The sequence below is a fragment of the Symphalangus syndactylus genome, chromosome 19, assembly GCF_028878055.3.
Source record: "Symphalangus syndactylus isolate Jambi chromosome 19, NHGRI_mSymSyn1-v2.1_pri, whole genome shotgun sequence".
NCBI lineage: Eukaryota > Metazoa > Chordata > Mammalia > Primates > Hylobatidae > Symphalangus > Symphalangus syndactylus.
The window spans coordinates 36,795,678-36,815,540 of NC_072434.2; the positions used below are offsets into that span (position 1 = coordinate 36,795,678).

At 33.7% G+C, this 19,863-nt stretch overlaps 1 protein-coding gene across 1 annotated transcript in view; it reads right to left on the bottom strand.

Annotated features, from left to right (window-relative positions):
- The window catches only part of HMCN1 (hemicentin 1), a 438,669-nt gene that overhangs the window by 275,962 nt on the left and 142,844 nt on the right, over positions 1–19,863 (bottom strand). Inside the window, exon 5 of the mRNA XM_055234444.1 lies at positions 655–826. Coding sequence (XP_055090419.1) covers positions 655–826 — 172 coding nt within the window. The remainder of the gene's footprint in view (positions 1–654; positions 827–19,863) is intronic.

The following is a 19,863-nucleotide window of genomic DNA, read 5'->3' on the forward strand; positions in this document are numbered from 1 at the left end:
TTGCAAATATTAGGTAAAAAATATTTCTAAATGAAAATGTTAAGAAATTAAAGATTTCTGTCTTTACTAGACTGTTATTTGATGTAAATCTTATTGTAGTTATCAACTAGCAATGGTACCAAACAAATCATATGGTTATAAAATATACTTAAGTAAAGAGGCAAAGTGAATGATTTAAAGTTCCCTTTACTAAAAATATAAATTTGGTTTTTAACAAATATCTTCTGTAAAATTAAAATTTATCAAGAAAATGATAGAGTGGAAAATTAGTTATTTTAAGAGTTATTTGGTGTGAGTCATTTAAAAATAATGTAAAATACTGAATTTGACAGAATAAGTTACTGTAAAATATCTCCTCATATAAAGTTTCAGGTTTTATTTAAATATTTTTATTTTGGATCATTTAAATATAATTAATTTACTAAATCTGACCTGTTTAAATATGAGAAGTTTTACCTTTTCGAATCTCATGTTAATTCAACAATAGTTAGCACTTTCAAAATGTTACATTTTTTAAACACCTTCCTTAGCCACTTCTGAATTTGTTGAATTTACTCATGAATTTGGCATTAACTTGACAAAAACAAGTGTGTGAAAAGTATTTTACCCTCTATGTATTTTGTATTTTATTATGTGATGTTTGATATATCTCACCTAAAGGATTGCGAATTTCAATCATTGGAGAAGGCCCACTCAAAGACACAGTGACCTCTTTTAGGCTGGGATCAAAAGGAATTCTCCAAGTATTTACAGCCTGTTCCAAATGATCTGTGGATAAGAGGTGAACTTTGGAGGCCTGTACTGCTTCTTCTACCCATTTTAATACCTATAAGAGAGAAAGAGAAGTGTAAGTGATATCAGAAAACATTCGCAGTTTTATTATCATTGCTGTTTCAGGTACTTTGCGTAATCAAATGACTCCGGCGCATCCTGGACTGGTGTGAAATTCATTTCAGTCATTACTGAAGATAGGACTCTTTCTAATTCTGGTTAGTGTACATTCAAAACAAAATGCTGGTTTAACCCATGTTCAGATTTCAAGTTTCTATCTTGGATAATACATTTAAAATGAGACTACAGTGTACAAAACCAGTGAGGGGAGACATGCAGAGATATTACTGACAGTTTGCTGTCTCAAGAGATAAGAACCTATTAAAAAACATAATAGTGCTAACATTTGCAATCCCTTCTTCTTCCATTCTTTCTTTCCAGATTTTATTTCTTCCAGATGCAATTTGTAAAAGAAACCCACTTAGCAAATTATCAAATCCAATTTCAGTAAATTGGGCATATTAATTATTGTATTATACTATATTATAATTATATATGGTGTATTATAATATATTACAGCATATTAATTATAGAAAAATAATTGCAATGTCACTAAAAGTCATTTTTATAATAAAGTGAAAAATAATTGCAATGTCACTAAAAGAGTCATTTTTATAATAAAGTGAATAACTAACAATATAATGGGAAAGCATTGCATTAAAGAGAATAGAAAAATATTTCAGGTTAGAATTTAATACCAAGTAGTGTATTCTTGAAAAATAGTCTTTAAAAATCATTAAGAAATCGGGTTATAAAAAGGTGTTAATGCCTCTTTGTGAACAAGAAAAACTTTGAATACATAGAAAGTTTCTGCACTAACAAAGATAATTTCCCTTTAGACAAATGGTGCATGTCTGGATAGGTACTCCTTGGATGATCTTACAATTTTAAGTCATGATAATCTTTGATCACCTCATCTTTCTCTGGTTTACGTATCCTTTAAGACTGCATATTACCATGAAAATTTTCTTTCGTAATGAGGCATAAGACACTGAACAGATAGCTGGATAAGCTATAGTCAAGCTATTAATGATAAACAAAAATATTTTTTGAAATTTCGGTGTAGGTGGTCACATTTCAAGTAACCAAGCAACAAATACTGTGCAACATTTTTATTTTCTGTGAAAAGTATCCTTTTTTTTTTTTCCTTTTCTTTCCCCCTAAGGATAAGGTAAGCATCTAAGACTTATTATCACATAACAATATGAAGCAATCACATTTATCATAAAATAAATGTTTATTGTTCAAGATACTTTTCCAGGTACTAAGTAATGACGACCACATTTTTAGTCATTAGGACTCAGATTTACTGAATGTTTTTGCATTTCTTACATTTTTCATAAAAATTCCTGTCCTTGTTCCAATATCAAAAACCATATCTCCTATTTCTTTGTGTATCTAAAATGAAGTGCTGTGCTCTACACATGATAAAGGTAGGTATATACTAATGTCAATGAAATTGGTCATAATGGTAATAATACTGATGTTCTTAATAAATAAAAGAAATTCATAATACAAGAAATGCTGTTGAAAAAATGTATGTAAAATGCCCTCACAGTACTTCCACACAGTAATGCCACATCACAGTATTTTCACAGTCCACATACTTACATGATCTTAGTTTTCTCCCTCCCCAGCTAAATTCCCTTCTCTTCCCCTAGTTGTTTCAGCCATTGCTGAAGTGTTTCAGCCATTACTGAAGTGTTTCAGCAATGGCTTCACAGGCAAAGTAAAGTAATCTGACTATGAAAGACAGAAATGTTTTCTGTAAATAAAAAAAGAGGCAAATTCAAACCAGGCAGAAGAGAGAATCTGAGCAAGACCACTTAGACAGAGACAGAAGTACTCCAGATATGTTGAGAACATGAGTGACTACATCTGGCTACAGCGAAGTGCTCAGATAAAAAAGAAGATGATGAGGCTGGAAGCCTGTGTCAGGACCAGACAATGGATGGTCATAAAGTCAGGCTGTGACATTTGGATTTCATTCTAGAAATCCCAATGAAAATGACTAAAGGGCTTCAAGCAGAGGAGTGACACCCTGAAATGATATTTTACAAAGAGAAATTTGTAGTGTCATCACGGATGAATTGAGCAAAAAAACAAAATTTAATACAGCTAATTACCCCATAAATCAAATGATGTATTTCCTCAAAATTTAACCTTACAAAGCACATGGAATTTTACATATGAAAAAAAACATATCTGTTTAAAGAAGCAGATGCCATTTTTGAAAAATGGGTCCTTAATGATCTATCATGCTTGAAGAGAAGGGTATGGATCACTCGGCTTATCAAATCCATCCATATGACTAGAGACCAGACTGACTGTAACTAACATTGACCATATATAGAACACATATTTTAATAATCAGAGTGTTGACATTTTTATGTCAACATAAAACACGGCTGTAAGGGTCTGCCTAACTAAAAAAAAAAAAAAAAATGGAAAGGATTGTTGTTGGGCCTCAGATAGCATTTGATACATTTAACTGATAATAAATAATTTTGAGGATAATGTCTGATATAGAGACTGAAGAGGGCAAAGGAGAGAAATTAAACAAATGGACAGAATATCTGTTTCAAAGACAAGACACATAATCTGGTCATAAATGATTCTCAATAGAAAAGAAGAAAAAAAAATTAGAAAACAAGTACCAGTAAGAATTGTGAGATGTTTCAAGTCTAATAATGAAACGAAATGGCATTAATAAAGATGGAAGTCATTTTTTATGTATATCCTTCATTAAATTTATAGTCTATGTCTGGGTGGCTCTACAAATATTTCTTTCCTTCAAACCCAATGCAGAGAGGTTATGATATATTGCTGGAAAGCTATCTTGTTGTCTGTGAGTTACACATGAAAGTCCCCAAGTCTTGAGTATTCATAGGAAAATGAAAGCCTTCCTAATTTGGTTGCATTTTTGTGAAGCAAGTATGTTCAAATAGTACAGAATATAAGCGGGCTTTGGTTTACTCTTAATACTGCTTCCAATTCATCAACATTTATGAGGCTTTCACAAAGGGATTACCATGTATCATAATATTGTTTGTTGGGAAAGACATAGTGCAGACTTCTGTCAAGGGTCTCAAATCAATCATTTTTATCCACTTATAAGAAAAATCAAATTGAAAACAGATGCAACTCATTGTATTAGAAAATACAGATACTACCAATATGTGAATAAAAGTAGATCACTGCAAGCTACAGAACGTACCATAAGTGAGATTTCTGGCTTCTCAGGGCGCCAGATACAAGAAAATTAAAAATCTCTAATTGTCTAACTATGAGAAATGGTCTTATGAGATTAAAAGTGATCCTCTATTATGAAGAAAAAGAATAAAACTAGAATGTGAGAGCCTACAAATTATGCATTTTTATCAACACAAAAACTTTTTTAAATCCCTAGATAACTGTTTATATAGTACATTAAAAGTTTTAATATAAAAACTGTTCTCTGACAATTTGTAACAGTTTATATCTACAAAGGGCCTCTGAGACCATCTAATCCATGTCCTTAATTTGATAGATGAGGAAACTGATATTTGAAGTTCTCGTACCTTTAAAACATCTAACAAGTTGGATTCTGGCTCAATAGTTATATTTTTACATAAGTCCCTTGTATACTGTCATAAAGATTTTGCGGCCCATGCTATAACCAATACTTAAAAATAGTCCATATATCAACTCAACTCTAAAATAAGATACAATTACAGTTTTAAAGCACAAAACCATCACACATTATTATGAATGGTAAGACATTAGGAATAGAAGTGAAGTCAATTTTTGCATACATATTCACGAACAGAACTTGAAGAATAGCTTTGTTTGGAAGAGCATTTCTCATGTAATGTATTACATCCAAATGAATTTCCCCAGGACATCCTTTGTCTTCCTGGCAAGAAAGGGAAGTATGGTGAGGTGTTCAATACAGTTCGCAGTTATGCCTTTATTTGTATTTTTGTGGTTGCTGTTGTTATTTTTTATTCATCTTTCCTTCTAAATTGTAAGTTCTATGAGGGCAGAGACCATAGCTGATTTGTTCACCACTATAGTCCCTGAACCTAACATAGTACATGAAATATAGCAGATTCCTGAATAAATATGTGTGGGATGGAGAAATAAAAGAAGAAAGAAAAGGACAAGAGAGAGAGAGAAAATGGGAGGGAGGGAAGAATTTTATATCAGGTCTTTACCTGGAGTTAAATGTGTGCTAAAAGGCAGTATTTTGTCCATGTGCATTTGTGACAGTCCTTTCTCAGCAATGAATTTTCTGCATTGAAGCGGAATAGAGTTCAAACCTGTATGCATGGTTTTAAATGTGAGCATCACATCGTATTTAATTTTTATTTTATTTAGTTGGTTCGCTTAGGATTTTTAAATGCAAAGGAAAATTTCACAGAATTAAGCCAGTTTTTAAGAAATGCAAAAACGCATGCATTTTTCTCAGTCACACTGGATAGATATTTTTCAAGCTCAGTGATGGTAGAAAGTTGATCAGGTGTAAATGCATCCACCTGGTAAGTGAAGCCTGATCTAGAAAAAAAAACTGTGTAAAATTAACACTAACACCAGCAAGCACTTAGTAGTGCTTATTAGATGTTGGATACTTCTAAAAGTCTTATATGGATCTTCACACCTGCCATTTGCATAGGTACATAGCTACAATTATTTCCATTTTACAGATGAACAAAAATGAGTGATACATGCCAAAGTTCATAAGACATACAACTAGTAAGAAGGCAGCACTTGCCTGTTGGTCCCATAATCTTGTCTTTCACTTTCTATTTTCTGAGTTAGCATTAGGAAAAAAATGACAGTTTTCAAGAGTGAATCTGAAATAATATCTAGTGAAAAACAAAAATTCAATGCAGGTGTTTTTAAAATGAAATGGCATGCCAAACATAATGAATAGACTAGCTGTATATGTTTATCACTATTTTGGCAGCAAATTGTTAAGAGTTACACTATATAAAAATATTAAAGCCTTTAAATCTATATAGTATTTGATATGAAAAAGATTTGCTACATTTCTAAGACAATCGTTTTGTAGTAAACCCTACATTATAGCAATGGCAGGCTTTACAAACCTCCGACATGGCTAAGAGAGATGCCCCTCTGGATAACCAGGACAGCCTGTCTCTCTGGGTTCAAATTCATTCCTATCCTGCAGTACAGCATAGAGCCCATGCTTCCAATTTTGCTTAGAAGTCACTAAGCATTTATTGAACATCCAGGTGGGAATATGAAGGAGGAACTCAGAGATTTGAATCTGTCACTCATTTGAAAGATTCAGGTCACTGATCTAAAGGAATTTAAAGCCATGAATCCCCTTGCAGGCCCTGTCCACAAGAACTTAGACAAAGGAAGATATACATCATCCTGTGAAAATAAACTTAAACATCAATATATATTGGCTCAGAAAAGAGCCTGGGAGCAAGTCTCCCCTTGATCCGATGCTGGCAAATTTCAGATGATGATTTGCTCTTTGTACATGTGCCTATAGAGAGGAAATGTATCATTTGTGCCAACACAAGTGTTCTAGACTTGCAAGCAGTTAGATTTCTCATGGTAGATGAATGAGCTGGCATTCAGATTTTATACAGCACTCCTCTAAGTTTGGTTAGTTCAAGTCTATTCCTGAGGATGGATCCACTCAGAGGCTGACAAATCCAGTGTCATGGTTGGTAGATTTAGCAAATCCACCAAGAAATATCACCACTTGAGACTTTTCGAGAGGGTATTCCCCTGATAATATCCATTTATATTACTCTTTGGATGTTGTGTGCCTATTTAATTTAGAAAATTCTACGGTGAGTTTTAACAATAGTAAGTGCTCATAAACAAGTGTGGCTGGTGATGTGTTGTATAGCCATAAATGCTCATGCTAAAGGTAGGCAAAATAAGAAATAATTTACAGGATTTTTTAAAAAACAGACTTTCTGCTGGAACTAAAATTTTACTCAGTTTATATAGAGAATATGGGTTGGAGGAGCTTAGAAATTGGAATGGCATTAGAAAATTTAGGCTCAATGGGGACTCTAGAGGGGATTGGTGAAAAGACGAACTCTCAGTTTCAAGTCAGTGAGAACCCAAAACTTGCGTAAAACTTCCACACCTTCTACATGATCAAAGTTTTATAATACACAACAGCCGAAAAAAATAAAAGCACACTTTAGACACTTATGAACAGTGAAATCATTCCTGCTAGTTATTTTAAAGTGTCAATGTATATTTCATTAATTTATCTTTATAAAATTATTGTGTCACAATTTCAATGTGTTACAAATGAGAGAGGAAATTTAGCTTCCCAGAAAAATATGATTTAAAATAATACAAATATAGAAAATTAACTTTTATCATTCATGTCTCTCACTGAATCTTTTTTTGCTTGGGTTTTTTGCTTGTTTCACGTTTTTTTTTTTTTCTTCTTCTTCTACTAACTACTTATTTTAGAATGGCCAAATCTCAGTGAGTTCAGTTGTTCCATTGAAACTTTCTAGTTTTAAAAGGAAAAAAGTTATAAAAATACATAGATACATACATTCATATGCACACATACATACATGTAGACATATATATACATACATATATGCCAGTTATGGTCTTATCGCTGGCTACCCGGAAAGCAGGAAAAACTTCAAACCACACTTAGGCTATTAGTAACAAAAACAACCCCTAGTTAGGGAGGCACGTAAGCATTATTGATATTACAGGTTCTTAGTCCTGACTTTTTCTCCTCATTCATACCCTGTATTTATTTACCTATCCATATATGCATACACACTCACACATTTAATAAGGCATGCAGGTATAGTGTTACATAAAACACTATTGCACATATATTTGAAATGGTGAATCTGGACTCCATCAACAGCTTCAGGGTCATCTATGAAATCCCTAAAATCATTTGCAAAATTAGATAGATAGATAGATAGATGATAGATAGATAGATAGATAGATAGAAATAGATAGATAGAGATAGATGATAGATGATAGATAGATTAGATAGATAGATAGATAGATAGATAGATAGATAGATAGATAGATGATAGATAGATATAGATAGATAGATAGATATGGACATAGTACATGGGAGGAAGGGTCATAGTTTGGCCAGATTTTCATAGGGAGATGGGAGGGACAGTTTAGAAAACAACTTTACAGAGGTATCTTCTCTTCCATAAAACAGTCTTTTACATTACTAAACAAAAAAAATTTTTATATAAAAGAAGTATCTGAACATCTTATTTAAAATAGATAAGTTAGAGTGTGAAATAATTCACACTGCAAAGGATTCCTCAATTCATAAATGGATATAGGCTCCCTCCAAGTGTTTTTATAGTTATTAAATAAAAAATTAAGAGAAGAAGAAACGATGAGCTAAAGTGTCACAGAGTACTAAAATAATTTTTAATTTTTAATTACTAAGAAAAGTAGATCTTTATATGTTATAATCTGCTCTTCCCACCCCCAACATACACTGGAAGGACGTAAAAATACAAAATCATCTGGTTTATACTTGACATGTAGAAATCCTATTAGTCCGTTTTAGCATATATAAAGGTTAGAAAAATCATTCCCAAAAGACTTCAAAATATACACCTCATTTCAAAGAACAATTTAGTATGGTCTAGGATCTGGTTTTTAGGTTTAGGCACTTCATTTCAACTGGGATTAGGTCTATTTTGGGGAGAACTTATTCTTTGGTACAGATACATATGTACTGAACCCAAAAGGCTTTTAATGTCAGTGAGGAAGAATCACTGACTAACCCATTGGCTTCAGGAGGCAAAGTTATGCTGTAAACTAAAGCATAACTGGATCGTTGTTTTGATGGCTACCATTTAAACAGCACGTACATGCTAAGCTCCATGCTAAGAATGTTACAAATTTTACCTCATTCAATTTTTTCTATATCTATAAATATTAATATTTACTTTTTCAGTAAATCACAGATTTCTAGTAAGTATAAAACTCAAAAAAGGCACAGGACTCTAAATCTTATTCCCTTAACCATTATAACATTATAACATGGGGTGAATTTCTTTGTATGTCCATTACCCCTCATTTCTACATTTGAAAGAAACCTCAATTCCAACTGGCCCAGAAAAAGAAAGAAAAAAGACGGAAATAAGGAAGGGAAGAAGAAAGAGAGAGAGTTGGGGAGAGAAGGAAACAAATACATTTTTAGATTTTGTGCTGCTAAGGGCCTAGGTCATAATAATTTAATTTAAGGGTGATTCAACAGATTTTGAGTATAATTTTGACTATGCAATTAACAAATTATGTCCTGGCTTAAGATGCAATCCCCATTTAGAATATAAATCCATTGTCCTGTCATGTGCTTATTGGGTTTAGAAATAATATAGATGAAGTGATTTAGATGCATTAAGCATTTAATAGAATTTTCTTTATCAAATTTAATTTCCCAATTGAAGTGCTGGTTGAAGCTCCCTCACTTTCAGACAGAAGTTGGACGGGAACTACCAACATTTACCTTCATGACTTAACTGTTCTTATGCTTTCCTGTTGGTTTGCACTCATTTTGATTGACATACTCTTTAGATACTTTAACATATTCAATCAAGTTTTAGGCAAGTTTCATCAATTTCTGGGCCCTTCAGACAATAAAAGGAACCTTTTGTATATGCTCTGATTATGTCTTGATCCTAAAGTGAAGTTCTCGAGATCTCATTATATTCTCTGTATTTCCAAATAGACTCCTAATACACTAATAATCTCTTCAAAAACAAGGAGCTTTAGGAAGTTACATTCAAATGTCATATAATAGAGCATATAATAGTGCATTGGACATGCAGATAAATTGGAGGATTCCAAAGGTCCAATCATTTCAGATGTTCCATGAGGCATAAATACTAGTGGCAATACATGTTTCAGGCAGTCTAAAAGATGAGCTATCTATGTGGACTAAAATTATTGGGAAACACTTTATAGAGATGGTAAAAATGCAACATTATGTGGCTTTTAAAATCTGGCACCACGCACAAAAATCTCACTAACACTAACTCCAGATCCCCTCTAATCTTTATAAAGGACGTTTCGATTTATATAACAACCTGGACTTTACTGGTAATGTTAGCAATAATATAGGTGAATATTCAGCAGTTGCCAGACATCTTTAATAAATTATAGAGCAAAACTTTATAGCTCTCACAACTAAATCATCACTCCAGAGATGGTAGTTGGAAACAACCGTACAAATCTTAGAAATCCTATGGGAAAAGAAAAAAGTAAAGCAAGAATCCAAATTTTGGAAGTAAATGAAAGCAATGGATTAAATCAGAGAAAGTCAGACTCATCAGCACACCAAAAGGTAATCTAGATGCCTGGAAAAGGGAGAGTTTGAAAAGTAAAGAAGAAACAGAGGCAGGAGGACATTTTCAACATGTTGAGGAAGAGAGGAGGAAAAAAAGGAAAAGAAAAAAGCATCCAACCCATAGGCTTGTTAGGGTCTTTGAAATAAATATTGTTTCTATTTATTTTAAATCTAATTATCACAATATATTAACAACTCAAGAATGAGACAGATGTATGGCCTGTAAAGGGGTTTCATATTAAGTCAATGAACATTTAAGTATGGTCTCACCAAATAGTGGGTTCTGTGCTAGATACACAAAGGTGACAAAGTATGTTGTCTGCCTATAGTAACTTACAGTGCCAAATTAGAACACACATTCATTTGGGATTTGCCAGCAGAAACTAGGATAACATCTCCTCTCTGTTTTACCACTGCTAAATGGTGTTTGTGAACAGAATTGTTCTGTATCTCCAATTGGAGGGCAACAGAGAGAAGTCTCAGCAAAAGATAACAGAACATAAATGTTCTCCAAAATACCTTCTATTCAGTGACAGATCTGGGTTGTGTGAGACTCAAGCTTACATAACTGGGAAGTCCTTAAGAAATACGAAATTATAAAGAGTTATCTCAAGTGAGAAAATAGTGTACATAAATTTCAAATTGTTAAAAGTCGACAAATACTACAAATCTCACAAAATCTAGAAATCAAGAACAATTTTGTTAACATCTGACAACAGTCTATGGCATTTTTTTCACTGCATTTTTGGTTATATAATCTTTGAATGTCTATTACTATGACAAAAAAATTGTAATATTCTCTACAGAAATAACAGAAAGATAATTTTTATTCTTTTCCAGGAAGCTTCAAAACTTTCAACTTCACACATAGCTATACTTGTGTTTATAGTATTGATAGAAATTTGGGTCCAAAAAAACAGCGAAGATCGCCCCAGTGTCACTGGACACTAAGGAACATGTACCAGAGGAGAAGTTGAAGTTGAAGGAGATAATCGTCTATCATAGCTTAAATATCTTACTTCTGCAAAATTCCCCCTCAATTTGTAACTCTGTAAACACATTACGCTTTTTAGAGCCTTGCAAGGGGTCCACACAAAAGAAGGGCCCTGAAGCTTAAGTTCTGTTGCCTTCACTCAATCTCCACTCACTTCCATTCTTTTGATGACACATTGATTGCAACCCATTTACCACACCAATCAAATGGCAACCATCAATGTCTGATTTTTTTTTAGCTGTCTGAAGACCAGTCAATAGTGAGTTTCAATATCTTCTTCACTTTTCAGTAGCTGTAGATACAATCACATTTTTAGACTTAACTGTTGAGTAAATGAACAAGGGTCATTTAAAGTAACTGGCATTAGGTTCTACAAAATCTCTAAAATGAACTAAACTAGATATGTATACCTCTCTAGAGCAGGCTCTGTGGACCTTCTTGTCATCAGAATACTTCCTTCTGAGTTCCTTCCTGAGCTGAAATCTAGGATTTGTTGCTTGGATGCAAGATCTACAAAAGCATTCTGTGCTATTAGGACCAGAGTTCATTCCAATCCTGACCATCTACCAAGACACCTACAAGCTAGGACCCATCTCCCTTGATGTAGGTGGTACTTCTATTAAAATTGCTATCTTTCTAGTTAAAAAAAAAAGTCTGCTTATAGTTTAATTGGCATTGTTACTTTTGCTGTTAGCAAATTTCCAAGACTTCATTCTTTTTCAGACAATAGACAGGGTTCTGATCTCCTGACTCTGGAAGTAATGGAATGAACAGTTCAGGACTCTCTCTCAACTTTCTGACTTGCTCCTTCCTGTGGGTAGTGAAGTGACTAACCTTAGTGAATCTATTGCCCCAGATTAACCAGGAGAAGAGTCACTCCCTGCAGTGATTTTGTCTCTGTCTCTCATTAGGACCTAATTAACTTTTAGCATCCCAGCCCCATCCATGTCCTGTTCTCTGTATTATGCCCACAGGTGAAAGCTCCCTCTACAGGGGGAGGTCCACCACTTTCCAACTTCAGTGCCTATGTCTGAGTGTTGTTGGGTAAATATGAAATAAGGTGTGAAACAGAAGATCCTTTCTATTTTGCAATTCGGTTTTGCCATTAATACTATTATAATCCTTATTGAAAAACTTCTGCTTATTTCCTCCATTTTATAGGATCAACTGGAAAAGTGGGTGGGGTGGATAGGTAATTAGTTTCCTGCAATCTTTAACATGCATAACAAGGAAAAGTAAATGCAAACATTCAGTCTAGAGGGGAGCAGATGAGTTAAATATCACGAGGGGGGACCTTATCTCTTAAAAGCTAGCTAACAATAGGAGAGAGAACATCCTTCGGGATCAAGAGTGGCTAAACTATTTTAGGGGTTTATAGTCTGGTGGGGAAGACATATAAATACATAATAGAAAATGTATGTCAGGTGCAAAGGCAAAGAAGATGGTCAAATCTGGTTTGTTTTTATCTGGAAAGGTGACCAGGCATACTTCAGATTTAAAATTGAAGGATGAGCAGGACGCAAATGGATAAGCAGAGGGAGAACATCTGGGACAGAAGAAATAACATGTTCGAAGGCAATATAATAAACCATATCAGAAAAGATACTAAAGTGTGTCATGGCGGTGTGTGTGTGTACAGTGGTAAGTGATGAGGGTAGGAAGAACTTGCAAGTATGTGGCAGTCCTCACATGCTGTGCTGGATGGCAGATCTTACCCTGAAGATCTATGGAAGTCACTGAAGGAGTTCAGAAACAGGATGTTACATCAAGTTTGTATTTAAGAAGGATTCTACTGGAAGAATGTGGTGGAGGGATTGGGAGGGAAAGGCTGGAAGCAGAATGATCAATAACGTGGCAGCTAGAACAGGCAAAAAATAAACAAACGACCAATAATGTGGCAGTTAGAATAGGTGAAAAATAATGAAAAGTAGTAAAAAACAATGACAGTGGAAATTAAGAAGAGAAAATAGATTCCAAAGATATCTTAGATTCAGTGTTCCCTAGGTAGCAATTTAAACCGAGACAGAAAAAGAAGAAAAAGTCTAGAATGACTCAGCTTCCTAGCTTGAGAAGCAAAAGGAATGATGATGCCATTTAACTATGACCAGAATTACAAAAGGAAAGTTGGTTCAAGAGGCATCACCTTAAAAAATCAATACTTTGCCAATTAAAGGAAAAGAGAAAATTAAAACACCATCAAGGTATATTTGAAATTTACTTCAGCCAAAATGTTATAATTGTTTATGGATGATCATATTTTTTAAAAACTACAGAGAAGAAAACTCTTAAGTTATAGTATACCTACAAATCAAATAGCAGGTATGCTCATTCATTTTGTATTCCTTCACAACAGAGGTTTGCAAAACTATTCTGTTCATGACTATTAGACCCATGTATATATTAGAACGATTAGGAGAATGCCAGTTCCTCTATGATTATCTAACACTGAGATTCAGCTTGACCAAAGTTTAGAGGCATCCGTTCCAAGGATCTTTCTGTTTCTCTGCTTAGCACAAATGAAATACCTTATTTTATATTACCTTTTCATTTTCAAATTTTGTATTAAAATGTTTTATCATAACAGTAATAAATTCTATGTAAACATGTAAAATAAAGCATCATAGAAAAATAACACATTATTGTACTACCTGCAAATAATTATCTTCAATATTTTGGTCTTTCTTTCCATACGTATATGGGTGTACATGTGTGAGTTTTTGTGTGTTCTTACACACAGGTTTATTATACTATACATATAATGTTTACCCTTCTTATTTCAATACATACTTATTAATACTAAGTACTCATCCATCTAGTAGATATTTGGGAATGCAAAAGACATTAAAAAGAGTTCATGTCCTAAAACGTGTTTTAGAATTATTAAATGAGACTGGCTGGCATGGTGGCTTACGCCTATGATCCCAGCACTTTGGGAGGCAGATCACGAGGTCAGGAGATCGAGACCATCCTGGCTAACATTGTGAATCCCTGTCTCTACTAAAAATACAAAAAAATTAGCTGCGCATGGTGGCGGGCGCCTGTAGTCCCAGCTACTCAGGAGTCTGAAGCAGGAGAATGGTGTGAACCCGGGAGGCAGAGCTTGTAGTGAGCCAAGATTGCGCCACTGCACTCCAGCCTGGGCGACAAAGAGCAACTCCATCTCAAAAAAAAAAAAAATTATTAAATGAGACTATAACAACATATTTAAGTTAGGGAACAAACCAAATGTAGCAATTTATAAGTTATGATCTAATCAGTGTCTTGCTTACCAAGGAAAAAGGCAAATCCTAACACTATGTATTCTTTACCCAATTGCAATGTAAGAAAGGTTTTACACATGCTCATTCAGTATGAGGCTCTCAACATGCACTCCATCACTGCCTGGTTGTACTCAGCACTTTGAGTTTCCAGACCACAAAAGAAATATTTGGAAATTCATCATGGTTCCATAAAATGACTGCACTGATCCCTTGGTGACTTTCTAAGGCCTTGCTTGTTTTGTAAATGAAACATTGTGACAGACAGAAGGGAATAGTCCTTTCTCATTTCTGAGTCATAATTAATTATTATTGTAATTAGCCACACACTCTGCACAAACTTATGGAATTAAATATACTGAAGTCAGCACCTTTAATTTTAGAACAATTAAGAAATACAGCTTTATGATTCAGTAAGAGACCAAATGTCTTGGCCTGAACATTCCTGAGTAAGAAAGAATATTGCCAAGAAAAATGACCACAGTATTGCTCTCAGCAATCACAGGATAAAGAAATGGAAATATAGGATAATTATCTAATACTCAAAACCCACAAAATATCTTGGAACATACAAAAAATCACTAAGAACTATTAATTCATTGGGGGTTTAATGCAAAGATTTTAAACCATGGCTTTCACTTGCAACATATATTTACAAATAGATAGTTGTAGCACTGGTGAGGCTCAAATGTTTTATTTCTAACTTTATTTTCCAGTAAACAATGCTAGTATTAATTGTAAATATGTGTAAACAAAAAATAACAAATAATATTAATCTAAGGAAGTAATCAACAAAATGTTAAGTCACCCCCAACTCCCAGGAATTCTCATAACTAATTCTGTGACTCAGAAGTTAGGAAAGCCAAATCGATAACTCTGGAGACTAAATAAAATGGTCAGTAGATTTCCACAAAGCTAAAAGTAATTGTAGTTAAATATCAGCAGAAATATATTGCCAGAAACTACCCAAACTACAGTGTCAGGAAAAGAAAACAAAAATGAGTAACGGTAATAGCTTCAATAATTATTTTCATGTGAATCCTATAGCTCAATCTAAAGTACTTATCTTCTATAATTGTCACATATTTCTCAAAGAAAATCCAAAATCTTTGTTGGAAGCTTTTCTAAACCTATACAAAAAAATTAAATAAAATAATCATACGATACACATCTACTGGAATGGCTAAAATGAAAAAGACAGAAAACACCAAATGTTGGTGCAGAGGTAGAACAGCCAGGATTCTTATACATGGGTGAGGGGAATATAAATGGAAACAACTTTGGAAAAAGGTTGCATGGCATCTGCTAAGGATGAACAATCATGCCCAGTGATCCATCTTTCCCACTTCTAGATACAGATCCAAGAAAAATTAGTACATTTGTATAACAAATGAAATGTCCTAGAATGTTCTGAACAACGCTATTTGCATTAGATCAATACTGGAAATTACCCATGTATATATTGACAGTGGAATGGAGAAATAGACTGTGGTATATTCATAAAATAGAATACTATACATCAATGAGAATGAACCATCTACAACTACATGCAATGATGTGGCTGAATCTCACAAACTTAATGTCGAACAAAAGAAGCCAGCAACTGAAGTGTACTGTATGATTTCATTTATACGAAGGACACAACTTGCCAAATTAATCTATGTTATTTTTGTTGTTTGTTTTTTTCTGGTTTTTTTTTTGTTTTCTTTTGTTTTTTGTTTTTGGTTTTTGTTTTTTTGAGACGGAGTCTCGCTCTGTAGCCCACGCTGGAGTGCAGTGTCGCGATCTCGGCTCACTGCAAGCTCCGCCTCCCGGGTTCACGCCATTCTCCTGCCTCAGCCTCCAGAGTAGCCAGGACTACAGGCGCCCGCCACCATGCCTGGCTAATTTTTTGTAATCTATATTTTTTGATGCCAGTATAATGATAAACCATGACCAGAAGACAGTATGAAGGACGGTTTTATGGAGTCCTGCTAATGTACTGTTTCTCAGTCTGAGTGCTAACTACCCAGGATATGTTGGGTTTGTGAAAATGTATTAAGCGGTATGCTTATGTGCACTTTTCTGTATGTATATAATTCTTCAATGAAAAGCTTAAAATAAAAGAAAAATAACAATAATTCATAAAAGCACTTTTCTAACCAAGCATGTTTCTTATATTTCTCAAGTTTAATTTTATTAAAATAGTTTCACTAATTGAATCAAAGAAGCTCAAGTACGTATCTGATGCTGTAGTGTATTCTAAGGGAGTAAGATGGGGAAAAAAAGGTTTCCATGGTAGCAAAATTTACAGTGATGCGGGGCAATATACCAGACACTTGGGAAACCATTAGGGAACAATAAATAATTGTAATATTAATTGTTAATATAAATATATTAATACAGTACATACTGATTCTCCAACTCTTAAAATACCATAAATTTTAAAATGCACCATTATTTTCTGTGCCAGTTAGAATGGAAAAACACTTCCAGTCAACCTATATAATATGCCACTGTCTGTAAAATAAATTTCATTTAAGAGCTATTGAATTGTTTCACTGTTTAAAAAATGCTGCTTAGTATGGATGAGAAAATGTGTCATAACATATTTTCTGAAGAAATAGTAAGTACTGCAGACTTACTAGGAAGTCAGACTAGGAAAGTGTACACATGGCAGGTGGACACTTGCAGGATTTATATATTAAGAGAGACAAAAGATGGCCCTTGAAAGATGGAAAGGAAAGAAGTTAAAAGCTAAAAAGTGAGGTTATTTATTTCAGGTTAAGGAAGCAGAAGTGCCAAGGCAGCAAAGTACCCTACATGTGTGGGGGCAGACAAAAGCTAGCCTAATTAGAGTGGGGAATGGAGTATTAGGAAATACCTGGAGATACATTTGGATGGCAAGGTGAGGCCAGATTATAGAAGGGCTGGAATTCCAACAAAAACTATTTGGACACCATTCAACTGGCAGTAGAATCGGTTTTTAGAACAGGGGCAGGGCGTGATGAAAGTGATATTTGAGGAAGCTTATCTTACTGGATTGGGTAGGGAAAAGTAGAAGTCAAGAAAGAATAAATTATTGCAGTAATCCAGGTGTGAAGTGATGAAGATTTGGGCAAGAGAGCTGACATTGGAGTGCATTAAATAAAATTTGCCATAATATATCTTTATGATACATTCCATATGTAAAACTAAATTTGATGTGGTAAACACAATTTTCTAAAAAAAAAAAAAACTACAGGCTTTTTCTTTTGCATTAAATATTTGATTTCAGATGAGAAAATTTGAATATATATTTTTATCTATAAATACAGTTTGTGAAAGTAAGAGATGAATTAAAAAGACTTATAATGAGAAACAAGTATCCACAACCTTTTCAGAGGAGGTGCATTCTAGCTTTATCTTCAAGTTTCATAAGACCTAAAGTTTCTTAAACACCTAACCAAAGAATCTCTTAGGTATTTATCTACTTAACTATGTATGTTGGATGTTTACTTCATTTAAATTATACATGACTATTAGTCATTCAGCATATACACAATTGGGCTTTTCTTTCTGCTGTCTCTCTGTTTCTCTGTTTCCACCCACTCCCCTCATCTCTTTTTTTTTTCTTCCAATAGAACACGCAGTAAAAGGGCTGTAAGTGTTTGAAGCTCTGAGCCTTGCATGTTCTGTTGGAAGAAAACTGTAACCAGAGCAGAAAAAAGAGAGAGAGATGGTACAACATCTGTAGTCTTCATCACTGAGTTATGTAAATGATGCTTATCTGCCTTTAGACAGAATCTCGGGGACACAATAAGCATTTAGATACTTTTTTTAATTTAAAAAGGTAGATTTCCAATTGGTGAATCCTTATAGAATGACTACAAAACTGTAAAGAGACTACTTTTAAATTAAATTTGGTATCATATGCATGCCATGGAATCATTCCTTTGAGCCATAGTAGTATGAAAAGCACAGTATTACTGGCATAGCAAAAAAGACAATTGGAATCAATTTTTCCTTGGAAGTTTTATGGATTGCAGGGTAGATGACTGGCCACTATCCCTCCTTTATTCAGGGTGGATAATTAAATGAGATAATGTGTCTGGCACTGGGAAATCAAATTATCTACTTCTCCAAAATCTTCTGATTCACCTAGTTATAGACATACAGTGATGTTTATAAATCTCAGTAACAGAGCAATAAGCAGTAAGCCTATACCTTAAGAAACCTAATTTAGAGGACTGAATATAGAAACATACTCCCTTACTATAGTGACATGTAGTGCAAACATACTAGTGGTTTAGAGAAAAGGAAAAAAAAAAACTTCAGGAAATTTGACACTAAAGTAATTTTTAACACAGGTAATAAGGAAATACTTAATATTTACCTATGTAACGTGATAATTTCATAAAATAATGGGATCATATTATTCAGTTCTCTGCTTCAACTATAACTCTCAATGGACATAAATATCGCCTAATGATTTTCAAAAACCATATAATCATGGTCTTTATGTCTGTATGTCTTTATATGAGCAAACTAGCTATTCTTGTACTTCCTTGTATGAGTTTGTGGAGATATTTTTCCTGTACAGTATCTTTATGAAGTAACTTAGTAATGTATCTTCATTCTTAAGAATAATGAATAATTTGTTTCTAATATACTAAATTCTTAATTCCTTTAATAACTTTTGCTCCTCTGAAATTCTCCAACTTTTCACAGCTCTCATGACAAACAAGGACCACTACCAAAGAAAAACATAAAATGAAGGCATGTCCAAGGATGGCATTATAAACCTTTCCAAAAGATATATTAGTGTGGTTTTTCTTTTTAATTATTAATGCTCAATTTGATAACATTTTAAGAGTATAGGTCTTCTGTTATTTGTAACTACACTATTTTACCAGTTTATACAAAACAATCATATTTTTGTCTCCAAAATCAATAATGTTCAATCCTTTGATATGACCAATGCCATTCTTTAAGCCATTTTTTCAGAATAATCAATATATAACATAATAAAGTAAAACTGCTCTGATTTTGAGATATCATGCTCTTTGCACTTTTCTCCTTCAGTCCCCCATGGGTCCTCTATAAAATATTCTTCACAAAGTATGATCAGCTTTCCCAAACAGGTAACAGTGTTTGATTGACTTAGTAACCTGTTTCAGACACATTCAAATCAATTTTGTTTCATGAGGGACTGCCAAGTTAGAAACTGCCCTCCTACAAACAACTAAAGCCATTAGGCAAAATATAGAAAGTAACTTTTTTTAGACATAATAGAGAGAATAGGATTGTTACCCTTGAGAGATGACAAAAAAGTGAGATGAGCTCAGGATTTCTAGCTGGAGGCAATTTCCAGCCTGGAAATATAACTGAGTTAAAAAGACAGAAATCTGAGTTGGGGGAAGCTGAAGCAGTTAGATTTTTAAGAGCAGAATTATAGATAAAAGGGAGCTATGAAGACAACA